Source organism: Chelmon rostratus, chromosome 14 (assembly GCF_017976325.1).
Source record: "Chelmon rostratus isolate fCheRos1 chromosome 14, fCheRos1.pri, whole genome shotgun sequence".
NCBI classification, from domain to species: Eukaryota; Metazoa; Chordata; class Actinopteri; order Chaetodontiformes; family Chaetodontidae; genus Chelmon; species Chelmon rostratus.
In genome coordinates this window covers 10,337,909-10,350,417 of record NC_055671.1, presented here as the reverse complement: position 1 = coordinate 10,350,417, position 12,509 = coordinate 10,337,909, and the positions used below count along the sequence as shown (strand labels likewise).

The 12,509-nt window shown below is 41.1% G+C and overlaps 1 protein-coding gene across 2 annotated transcripts in view; it reads left to right on the top strand.

The window, feature by feature from the left end:
* The window catches only part of LOC121617839 (spectrin beta chain, non-erythrocytic 1), a 34,390-nt gene extending 22,478 nt beyond the window's left edge, over positions 1–11,912 (top strand). The window contains exons 22-39 of one of the 2 annotated variants that reach the window (XM_041953078.1): positions 33–296; positions 591–815; positions 940–1,029; positions 1,209–1,487; positions 1,579–1,709; positions 1,829–2,033; positions 2,140–2,514; positions 2,606–2,850; positions 2,960–3,098; positions 3,260–3,344; positions 3,761–3,957; positions 4,136–4,263; positions 4,365–4,440; positions 5,327–5,404; positions 6,501–6,679; positions 7,516–7,689; positions 7,880–7,922; positions 8,054–11,912. In XM_041953078.1, the coding sequence (XP_041809012.1) occupies positions 33–296; positions 591–815; positions 940–1,029; positions 1,209–1,487; positions 1,579–1,709; positions 1,829–2,033; positions 2,140–2,514; positions 2,606–2,850; positions 2,960–3,098; positions 3,260–3,344; positions 3,761–3,957; positions 4,136–4,263; positions 4,365–4,440; positions 5,327–5,404; positions 6,501–6,679; positions 7,516–7,689; positions 7,880–7,922; positions 8,054–8,266 (3,126 nt within the window). In that variant the 3' untranslated portion in view covers positions 8,267–11,912. The remainder of the gene's footprint in view (positions 1–32; positions 297–590; positions 816–939; positions 1,030–1,208; positions 1,488–1,578; positions 1,710–1,828; positions 2,034–2,139; positions 2,515–2,605; positions 2,851–2,959; positions 3,099–3,259; positions 3,345–3,760; positions 3,958–4,135; positions 4,264–4,364; positions 4,441–5,326; positions 5,405–6,500; positions 6,680–7,515; positions 7,690–7,879; positions 7,923–8,053) is intronic. The other variant, XM_041953077.1, reaches the window with a different exon arrangement.
* Positions 11,913–12,509: the final 597 nt, after the last annotated feature.

Genomic DNA, 12,509 nt, shown 5'->3' with positions numbered 1-12,509 from the left:
GAAACCTTGTCCTTGTTTCCTGTCTCCACCAGGAGGGTCAGGCACTGGTGGCAGAGAAGCCGGAGTTGAAGCCTGTTGTTCAACAGACCCTGGAGGACCTACAGCGCCAGTGGGAGGAGCTGGAGGGCACCACCCGCACCAAGGCCCAGTGCTTGTTTGATGCTAACCGAGCAGAACTCTTTACACAGAGCTGTTCTGCTCTGGATGTCTGGCTGAAAAATATTGAGAGTCAGCTGCAAAGCGACGACTATGGCAAAGATTTGACCAGTGTCAACATCTTGCTCAAGAAGCACCAGGTAGACCACATTGTGAAAGCAAAGCACAATCTTTGCTGTCAATAAATACTGTTGTATTACAGCGCTTTAACACAATGTGGTTAAAAAACATTGTGTATCAAGTAGATAAGAACTCGGAATTTAAATGTGGTGAAGAAACTATATACTATAATAAATTAATCAATTTAAGCTGCACTTAATTTAAGAATATTTTATAAATCCAAGTGCATGTGGTGGAACTGGCCAGATCCATTTACTGGAGATTGCCAAATGTCATATCTTTGTGTCTTACATCTTAATACTGTCCCTGTATAGATGCTGGAGCACCAGATGGAGGTCAGAGAGAAGGAGGTGCAGTCCCTCCAGTCGCAGGCTCTGGCCCTGTCCCAGGAGGATGCTGGACTCGCTGAGGTAGATGGACAGCAAAGGCGCGTCACTGACAACTTCTCCAATCTTCAGGAGCCTCTCAGCCTGAGGAGGCAGCAACTACTTGCCTCCAAAGAAGCACATCAGTTCAACAGAGATCTAGAGGATGAAATTGTGAGTGAGATTACCTGACTGACTTCATCAGTTAGCTATACAAGTATGGAGTCGATAAGTGTTTCTATCGTATCCTGTTTTGCCTGATGCTCATGTTTTATTCATTTATCTGATTTTCTCTCAGCTATGGGTGAAAGAGAGAATGCCCCTAGCGACCTCCACAGACCATGGAAAAGATCTTCCAACTGTACAGCTGCTAATCAAGAAGAACCAGGTACAGTTTTTTTTTAACATACAGTTGCAAACTCATTAATTACTCGTACTTTGTTCAAAATGTTGTAATGCTGGGCAACTAAAAGGAAGATAAAGGTGACTTACACTCATTGTCATCTCTAAATCATTAAATACTTTCACAATATGTCATGTAAATTGCCACCTCTGTTTCTTGATTAGACATTGCAGAAAGAGATTCAGGGTCACCAGCCTCGCATCGACGACATCCATAAACGAGGCAAGACCCAGAGCCAGGTAGATGGTGAGAGACAGTCTGTCCTAGAGGAGCGCCTTGTTGAGCTGCGGGACCTCTGGGATCAGCTGATTGCAGAGACAGACAAGCGCCACGCCCGTCTGATAGAGGCTAATCGCGCCCAGCAATTCTATGCGGATGCAGCGGAGGCAGAGGCCTGGATGGGAGAGCAAGAGCTGCACATGATGTCAGAGGAAAAAGCCAAGGTAAGATAAGACAAAATAAGACATGCTCTTAGCTTAACTCTTTCACAGTCGTCTGTTGAGAGAACCTGATAATTTCATGTTTGTCTCCCAGGATGAGCAAAGTGCACTTGTGATGGTCAAGAAGCACCAGACCCTGGAACAGGCACTGGAAGACTATGCCCAAACCATTCACCAGCTAGCCAACAGCAGCCGCCTCATGGTCACCAGTGAACACCCAGAGAGGTGAGAGCACACAAAAAGATGTGAATGGGGAATTGTCAGCCATGACTTATGCCCTCTTATGAATAAAGTTGTACACCCACAACCATTGATCTAGCTTACTCTTATTTTGATGTAAACAGCGAGAGAATCACCTTACGGCAAGCCCAAGTTGACAAGCTGTATGCAGGGTTGAAAGACCTCGCTGAGGAGCGGCGTGGGCGGCTTCAGGAGAGGCTGCGGCTGACCCAGCTGAAACGGGAGGTGGATGACCTGGAACAGTGGATTGCTGAGAGGGAGGTGGTCGCTGGTTCCCATGAACTAGGACAGGACTATGAACATGTCACAGTGAGTTTTTTTTTTCTCAGTCACATGCTTTGGAGACACTAAGGCTCAGGGAAATTTAGTTGAATTAATTGTTTCTGATTGCCCTGATTTTTCTTTCTTTCAACAGATGCTTAGGGACAAGTTCCGGGAGTTTGCTCGTGACACCAGCACCATTGGCCAGGAGCGCGTAGATGGTGTAAATGGGCTGGCAGATGACCTGATTGAGTCGGGCCATCCTGAGAATGCCAGCGTGGCTGAGTGGAAGGACGGGTTAAACGAGGCTTGGGCTGATCTGCTGGAGCTGATTGACACACGCACACAGATGTTGGCAGCCTCCTATGAGTTGCACCGCTTCCATCAGGATGCCATGGAGGTGCTTGGACGCGTTAAGGAGAAGAGGGAGGGGCTGCCTTCTGACCTTGGCCGCGACCTGAACACCGTTCAGCATCTACACAGACAGCACAACACTTTCGAAAATGACATCCAGGCCCTCAGTGGACAGGTCAGCTATCTGTTAATACAGAGCTCTCATGTGAGATTTCAAGAAAGCCGTGTAAATAGAAAGCTGAATGTCTTCCTCTTCGACCTCCTAGGTGAACCAGGTGCAAGATGACGCTGCACGGCTGCAAAAGGCCTACGCTGGGGAGAAAGCTGATGACATTCACAGGAGCGAACATGCTGTGACTTCTGCCTGGGAGGGCCTGCTCGAGGCTGGTCAGGCCCGTAGACTCCTCCTGCTGGACACCGTGGAGAAGTTCCGTTTCTTTAACATGGTGCGAGACCTCATGCTCTGGATGGATGGTGTCAACCTGCAGATTGACGCACATGACAGCCCCAGGTGAATGTCTTCTGGTGCTTAATTTTTCGAGTTACCATAATGAATGCATAATGCATAATAAACAACATTACATTAAATCTCACCTCTTCTCTCCATTCTGTGGTCCCAGGGATGTATCTTCTGCAGGGTTGGTCATTGCCAATCATCAGGACATCAAATCAGAGATTGAGACCAGGGCAGACAGCTTTACTGCCTGTATTGAGATGGGAAACACTCTCATCAACAATAATCACTATGCAGCTGATGAGGTATTGTGCAATAGGTCATGTTCACTGTTTTCTGCAGTCATTTCAATGCATATTTACAAGAAACAACCTAGTAAAAAGGAAAGGATTCATACTTAAAGACTTTTTGTTGATGTCAGTCTTTTCCTGTGTCATTTCATTAATGAATATTCGTTTACTGACAGATCCGAGAGAAACTTGCTCAACTCCAGGAAAAGAGAGACAAGATCAACAAAAAGTGGCAAGACAAGATGGACCATTTACAAATTGGTATGGGTGCTGAACATGTTTATGAGTCTGTATATGGGCACATTGAATCTAATACAACTATGTCAAAACAAAACATGAGAGATATGTTGGTGGGACATGTTGTTACAGAGTAAAGGTAGCAAATAAAATACAAACGGGTATGTCCAGTTTGACGCACATTTTTCCTCTGTCAAGACTTGTGAGGTAAACAGCACAAGGCACACAATGACACTGTGTTCTACAAATCTTACATTACTAATGTTTGGGTTTGTCTGCATATGTTTTTATTTTTTAATTTTGTGAAGAACTATTGTTTGTCTGAAAGGGCAATAAGTGCGTAGTGTGCACTCAACTCACTGCTAAAAGTTTCTGACGCTGTATACTGTATTTCTTAATGTGTCCCTCTCTTTTCTGCTCCCCCTTTCTCTGCATCTCAGTGCTGGAGGTGTTGCAGTTTGGGCGCGATGCCTATGTGGCAGAGTCTTGGTTGGCAGGGCAAGAACCTCTGGTGCGAGCAGCAGAGCTGGGCACAAACGTGGATGAGGTTGAGAGCCTAATTAAGCGCCATGAGGCTTTTGAGAAACTTGCTGCAGCCTGGGAAGACCGCTTTGTGCTGCTGGAGAAACTCACTACAGTAAGCAGAGAGTTGATATAAATTACAAAACTTCATGTGTATTTGAGAATGCCTTGTTCCGAATGTCCTGGTAGATAAAGGATGTCCGCCACTCATTGATAAATGTTGGCACTGATTTTACCTCACTCATGAGGTGTTAATTTACAGTAGATAGCATTACTGATTTCCCAATTTTCAGCTTGAGGAGCAGGAGATCCAGAGGAGGCGAGAGGAAGAGGAGAGAGCACGGCGACCCCCTACACCGCCCCCAGCAGAAGAAGTGGCACAATCTGAGACAGAAAGTCATGCACATGATTCTGCAGCCAGGTAAACCAAGGGGAGCAGAACAGTGTTGGTGTACAAAATCAACACACATCTTTTTTTTTTTTTTTTATTATTTACATGCTCTCCTTCACCCTCGAACACAGAACCAGTCTGGACCAGACCACACTCAATCAGTCGGTGTCAGTGAATGGAGTACATAGCGACAATGACACATCACAGGTGAGACATGCTTTGTAGATTCAAATGCTTGTGTGACAGTGTTTCTGCTCTGTGGTGCAGCAGAGTCATGTTTACCATGTTTTCAAGCTAAGTTTTTATCTTGAGGCATGTAATGTCTTTTCCATATTGTCTTGCCTCATCTACATTATGACATGGAATTGTATGTCTCTCAAACTGTTTAAAAAGTTTAATAGAGAAAGAGAATTGGAAAAAAATGCATACTATATGTTATTTTGCAAACTATTAATTTCGTGAAAATGTAGTTCTGAAGGAAATCCAAACCTGTGAGTGTGTCATACATGAATAATACACGGTGTAACTGTATGTGAATGTGTGTCGCTGTCTCTGTCTGTTCTACTCCAATCAACAGCATTGTTTTGGTACATATTTTCTTGTTATATTGTGATAGGTATTATTGATGAACTTGACAAATAAGTTTGTATTGTGCAAGCAGTTTTTCTGAAAAAGAATCAGTGCCACCTGGGGTCAGAGGAGGAAACCCACCCTCCACTTAAGGAACCCTGATTCAATTTTACAGGGTACCTTTGAGGACAGGGTAGTGATCCTTACGGATACAGTAAACTTTCATGTATGTGAACGCGATCCAAGTCCTCACTGGCAGATGAAATGAAGCACCTGGTGCCTTCATTGTTTTGATGGCATGGTGGCAATCTCCACTGGCTGCTAGTGGAAAGCAGAAGTAAACGTGAGAGAAAAGAATCAGTCAGAGAAACGGAGTCATTAATTGAGCTTCACTGATTTTATGGTTAATCCATGGTTGATGACCGTTATTAGAAGCCAATCATAATGTAAATGTGTCTGAAAAGTTTCAAGTTTCTGCCACTGACACGGACCTCTTAACAATTTCTCATTACGTTTTTACCAGCAGTCATTATCGCTATCGTTGTCAGTGGGAAAGAAATCAGAGCCTAAACGTGTGTGTAAGCCAAAGCAGCCGGAGCGTGTGAGTACTAAGCCATGGTCAGCTTTGTAGCTTCCCCTCACACCCGTCACAGCCTCCGCTCAGCTCCTGGTCAACTGCAGCGCCTCTTTTTTTCTATCAAGAAGCCACTGCTCCTTGTCACAGATGCAAACCATTGCTTTATTTATTCATGCACCACGTGGTTTTTCTTTAATGAGTCCCATTGCTGTTTAAAAGCATGATGCAGATTCATGAACAGATTGTTTTCATGGATAAGTCTGCTGTTATATATGTGCTCATATTGACCAGGACAGGAGTGACTGTAAATGTGAAGCACAAACTTGTAAATGTGGTGATATTTGTAGCTGTTCCAGACCAGTTTACACGTACTTTGTTTTAGTCTTTTTCCCTGTATGTGTACACTTCCTGTGATGAGTGTGAAAGTCTTTTGATAGAGTCGTTTGCTGCTGTAGAAAAAAGGTTTATTGAGGGGAAATAAGACACGTCTCCTTAACTGATGAAGCTTTCTACTACTGTCTCAATCGAGTACTTTAAAAAGCATCCAGTTGTCTGTAAAATACATATTTAAGTCATATTGTAAAAATAAAAGCCAGGATACTTCATTTAAGAGATTTGGAGGATTACGGCTTTAGATAGCTATAGTTAAGTGTGTTCATGTATGATTTTGTCTGTGTTCATGTGTTACAGTGTAGATTATCATTTATTTAGTTACTGTTGTTCAAAAAATAGCTGAGACTTGACTGTGGAGGGAAAATCTTATGTCAAAGAATAATATTTATTATTTTTATTATTACTTTTGAAAATGTTATGTTAACTATTCGTGTTCAAGGCAGCATGCATGTTTCCCACATGTATGTTTAATTTGATTATATGTCTTAACCGCCAGTGACTGTACTTGTCCTGTGTAATATCAGTGTACTGTGTAATTATGTGGACCTTCTGAACCCATGCTATGGTGTTGGTGTTATCTCAGGTAATCATACAGTGCCGTCAAAGCAAGCGTCATCATGGCTTTTCATGTATGGCTGTGAATGGCTGCTTTGCTGCTCACTGCGTCCATCCAACCGTGTGTTTGTCTCGCTCTTCACCACCATTCATGTTCTGGTGTAAACCACAGGGCTCAGAGTCTGAGTCGGTGAACGGACCAGGTAGAGACAGTGGTCTGGCTTCATCTCGCCTTGAACCATCTGCCACGTTACCGAGCAGGGGTGGAGCAGAGTCTGAGCCAGAAACCATGGAAGGGATGCTCTGTCGAAAACAGGAGATGGAGTCCCACAGCAAAAAGGCAGCTACCAGGTGAGTGCTGTTTTCAGGGGAGTAAGTCAAGTGCATTATACAACCCTGATTGCAAGTGGGACACTGTGCAAAACATAGATAAAACAGAATGTGATCATTTTCTAATTCTTTTTAAGATATACTCAATTGAAAACAGTACAAAGACAATATATTCAATGTTTTACTTCAACTTCAATTTTGTGATTTTTCTGCAAGTATCTGCTTATTCTAAATTTGATGCAGCGACACATTTCAAACAAGTTGGGACAGGAGCAACAAAAGACTGGGAAAGTTGTGGAATGATCCAAAAACACCTGTTTGGAACATTCCACAGGTAAACAGGTTCATTGGTAACAGGCGATTGGATGAAAAGCAAAGTTCACCACTTGTTGTGCTTTATGTGCTTATGTCCTTTATGATCTTATAAAGGAGATTACAACATGGGCTTGGGAACACTTTGTAAAACTACTGTTGGTAAACACAGTTCATTTGCTAATTATTGCATTCTGTATTTATTTATGTTTTATAATGCCCCAACTTTTCTTGGAATTGGTGTTGCTAATAAAGATCAGAGAGGCTTGACAATAAAGACTTGATTTTAGTTCAAATTAAAGTTGGTGGTGTCTCAGTCTGTCATAACTTGTCTTGTCTGCCTGCATGTTAGGGAAGCATATGCTGTAAACTCCAGGTTCTCTACCTTATTTTATCTGATTTTTAAAAATCTATTATATATTTTTAAAGTTGTTTTTTGCAGTGTTACTATATTTCTAAGGTATATACTCTGTATTGAGAAATATATGTACTTTTGATTGACTGCAGCACATGTTGTTCCTAATCCTGTTGCTTTGCTCCTGTAGGTCCTGGCAGAACGTGTACTGTGTCTTAAGAAAAGGAAGTCTCGGTTTCTACAAAGACGGCAAGAGCGCTAGTAACGGAATTCCATACCATGGAGAGGTACCCATCAGCCTCGGGGAGGCCGTGTGTGAGGTAGCCCATGACTATAAGAAGAGGAAACATGTGTTCAAGCTCAGGTGAGAAGAGACATGACAGCTCAAAACCTCAGAACAAGGATTACTGATACAGTCAGGTTCCCTGTTAGATTTTCTAAATAAAATTAAAGGTTGTGATGAAAAAACAAGAAGATAGGATACTAGTGAGATGTATTAGACTTGACGACTTATCCCTGACAAATGATTTACATCTTTAACACTGTGTTTACAGGCTAGGCGATGGAAAAGAGTACCTGTTCCAAGCAAAGGATGAGGTGAGATGGATAGAACAGAATTACTCTACCAAAATAAATACTAATTATGTTTGTGTGAAATCAAATATTGTTGGTATGCTTTGACCCTGCCTGAATAGTGAAGTGAAATAAAGATTTTTGATTCTCTAAAGACGGAAATGAGCTCCTGGATCCGTTCCATCCTCGGCTCCATTCCGACAGGATCAGGAGACTCCCCCGGAGGTCCTCGGGCACTCAGCCGTGCCATGACAATGCCTCCCATCTCCCCCAGCTCAGGTGAAGCCGGAGGCGTTACTATGCGCAACAAAGATGGGAAAGAGAAAGATCGTGAGAAGAGGTTCAGCTTCTTTGGCAAGAAAAAATAGAACACTTGTAAAACCATCGATGGAAGCTACATCTGTCAAAAATTCAAGAAACTGAAGCAGGCAGAAAGGAAAGTACAAACAGGTCACAAACACACTGCTCTCAGTGCAGGCCCCAAGGAATTCATCGACAGCTGCTGTACGTGGCTTACAGAGAACTTTGTTTCTTTTCTTTCTTTCTGATTCTCTCCCTTGCCACTTTTATCCGTCATTTACTTTTTCGTTCACCCAATCCATATTTAGCATTTAGCTGCAGCCAACGGTGAAAGTCCTCATCCAGTTTCAGGTCATTTCAACCAACCAGCAGAGCTTATTAGTCTGAGGCAGCAGCAGGTGTGGTTGGTATTAGCAGGGATCCAGGCCTTGTTCTGTTCCAGTCCACCAAAATGGCTCTCCTTCACCAAGAATATTTTCTCTATAGTGAGTCTTGACTAGCTGAGCCGTTTTGGTGCTTCGTCACTAATAAATGATGGATGATGGCTTTCCACTGTGGTGCACTCTGGTTTTATTTCCCCACCTTCAAGCGTTTTCTCTTTGGGAAGAATCACATCAGTCTCTTTTTCTGTTCTTGGTATTGATGTTATTAACCTGACCAATATTATTGCTGTTATTATTATTATTTATCTTTTGCTATTGCTGGTTTGAGAAAACAAACTAATGAATTTGACAGTAGATAATCTTGATTCATGTTGTGGAGAGAAACAAATTTGGTTAAACTAGTGGAGAATGTTGGGCTTGCCCTTGTATGTATTATTATTATTATTTTTTTTTAGGAATGGAAAAAATAAAGCTCATTACATTACATTTTAGCAGTGTGCAGTAAGTGATCATAAGTTTCATTGGGAAAATGATGATATATATATATATTATATATTATATATATTATATATATATATAATTAATTTTTTATTTTATCTCTAATTTTGCCTGTAATTGATTATTTCTTTTGAGTGATCTTTTCTGCTTGATTTTCGACCTTTTTTTCTGTACAAAGCAGAGAAGATTAGTTTTCTAGTGTGTGTGTGTGTGTGCGCGTGCGTGTGTGTGTGTGTGAATTGTGGTGCTGTGGATTTTGCACGTTTATGTTATTCCTGATCAAACGCGGCCAGATGAATGCTGCTTTTCAGTAAGCAAATGTAGACGAAATCCAAACACAAACACAAAATAATCTGACTGGAATGATTTCATAAAATGAGCTTTTCTTTGCTTTTGGTTTTTTTATTATATGTAAGCTTGACATTACCAATGAAGTTCCTTGAGGCGGTTTCATTATTTCTGTTTAAGTCTTCTAATATTTATTTTCGTTCTCTCTCTATCTACTGGTGTGAAGGCATGGGGGCAGTTTGTAGATAAAAAGCTGAAGCACATTATCTGTGGCAGACCACAGGGACGCGAGCAGGACAGATGGACAGCTGACAGGTCTCATTACAGGTGAAGTGAGGAGTGTGGAAGTGAGATTGGATAGGCAGTGAAGAATGCGCTTTATGTGCTACCAGACAGAGAGAGTTGTACTGAGCCTTACTTGAACCCACTACAGATACACTGAACCCCTTTTTACAAACCCACCCTCCATTCGAACAGTCTTAAAGGAAGCTTTGTCAGTGCAAAGATGTGTGTTAAAAATGTGCCCTGTGGCAATGATCTAATGTATGTCAGTGGATTATATATGCAGGCACAATTTGAATTAACAGTAACCATGGAAGGCTCTGCTCGTGAGCGGTGGCAGACAGGGAAAAGTCCTAACTTGTCTGTTAGATGAGCTTTGCGCTCTTGCATATGTGGCATGACTTCATGTAGGTTTATACTTGTTCGTGTCTCATCATTGCATCTATTCTCTTCCGTGTTGATGTACTCTGAAAACATGAGATCACATGAGAGAGCAATTCATGATATGTAATTGGCATTTATAGTAATCTAAAACAAAATCGTGGCAATCCAGTATACATAATTAATGTAAAAAAAATAAGTGTTTCCTCAAATGCTGTACATGTTTGAAATAAAAAGGGCATTTATAGTATATTGTGAGACTGTAGGCAGTAGTGCATTTTCATATAAGTATCTTCTGACCATAGGATTGGTTGTTAACTGTCATTATAGTCAGTCATTTGAATCAAAGCGCTAATTTGCCTTTTCTAACTGCCAAATACAACAGGAAGTTACTGGATAACAATTCTGAATTGAAGAGTTTTATGGATTTTCTTACAAGTAGGTTGCAAATAATCAATTATTTGTAATTTATTACATCTTGAAAGTAACTCTTTAGAGTTGGTAAATGCCTGGATGTGTATACCATACCCTGGAGAGCTGATTAGTCCACAGGAATGTCACGCCAAACTGTTGCGACAACACAAACAGCTGGGAGTAAACTTGGTTGTAGTTTAAACAGGTCGGCCTTATTTTCAAGTGAATGTGGAGCTGGCACTCAAGTCAAAGACCTGTTAAGTCAGAGAAGAAACATTTTTGAACGGTCACTTTGAGGCTACTGAACTGGGCTCAGTCGACAGCACATGGTACAAACTTAATCAAAGTGACTGCTTTATTCTAGGGACTTTGTGTCTCACGAATGTGACGGAGCTCCTAGTTCAAGTAGCCTTAAACTAAGCTAGGATCCAGGCAAAGTTGATAAGGTCATTGCATACATAAGTGAGCCAACACAGTTATTGTACATTGTGCACAATTTTGAATGGAGGAGTCATTCTTCCCCAGTGGATGAGCTGTTTTTAGTGACACCTGTTACCTTTTCTCTGCTTTGTGCATCAGACACAGCACTCAGTTGATATTGGCAAGTTCAAGTTTAAAGGTCACACAGTGTATTTTCTTATCAGCTCATTTGAATGTGAATGATTCAAATTAGTTTGGCCAAATTGGTCATGTGAAGCAAAAATTTTTCTCATACTTGCCATACTGTACACAAGCTCTCTCTCTCTTTCACACAGACTCACACATTGATACTGTACTGTATATTTATTGCAGAATGACCCTGGCAATCCAGTCTTGTGGAAATGGTCCTCAGCTGGCTGTGATTCGGTGTTGCATATGGCATCCTTTTAATATAGCATTGTGCTACTGGTGAGCTTTGACCAGAACATGGGAAGTGTGTATTATTGATGTCAAAGAGATGAATTTTTGGTTATGAGAGTACTTGAAACAATGGAGTACTTAATGGAGAAAAAAACAACTTTTACTTGTTAAGTATTAGATATGAATGAAAACAGACTGGTGACAATTTGAGCTTCCTTTTTTAGAAGAAGGCAGGGTATTTGCTGTCTAGTGGGAGCTTGTATTTTTTCATCCAGTGGTCTGTCTCGCAGCATTTGATAAGCCTGTCCACCTACCTTCATTTCTCATTACTTTTGACGAATGTCTGTTCCTTCCTCTGTAATTCAGAGTTGTTAATACCACTACTATTATTAATTGCTATTATTACATTATTGCTACTGTTGTTACTATTACTACTACTGTTACTAATGCAACTTATTGCAAAAATTATAACTGCTGTCCATTTTCAGGTACGTGTCTGTAATACCAGACCCTTCCACACGATGTCAGTGTGCTGTGGAGCATTTTCATTACAAATCGAAAATAATGTTTGTTGACTTGTGTATCTACATCTAATATTAGGAATAATAAAACATGGTTTAATCAGAAACATGACATTGTTGTGGGTTTTTTAATGATAAAAAAGGTTAGCCACTGCTCCGTCTTTGATTCTATCAGGTGCAAGAGAGAACAAGCTGGATATTTCATAATTATGGCTAGTTGACAAACCCATAAAATGCAGAATTTACATCCGTAACTCAAACTGTTCAATTTTGTTTGACAATATACCTAAACTCAACGTGGTAAAAACAGAATTTCTTATTAAAGTGTGTAAAGTGGTAGCATTTTCCAGAAAACTTGACTATGACGTCTATGGGGGAACCAAGACTCATTTTGGGGTGGAGTACCATGATTCTGTGGCACTCCAGTAGTTTAGAATTGTGCTTCAATGAAGTTGAGGAGCTCAAAAAGGCCAACAACAAATTACAACAACAAAATAACATGCTGGATCTGATGCTTCCCATAATGCAACTCAATAGCATCTTTCCTGATACCTTTGCCTCCTAAATGGCCACTTCTTCTGAACCCTACATCCTCAGATTGTTACACAGGTTTTCCTTGAGCCCAAAATAACTCTGATGCCATCTTCAGAGTTATTTCTCATACTTTATAGAGAGCTCAGAAACGTTATATAAATGTGCACAGA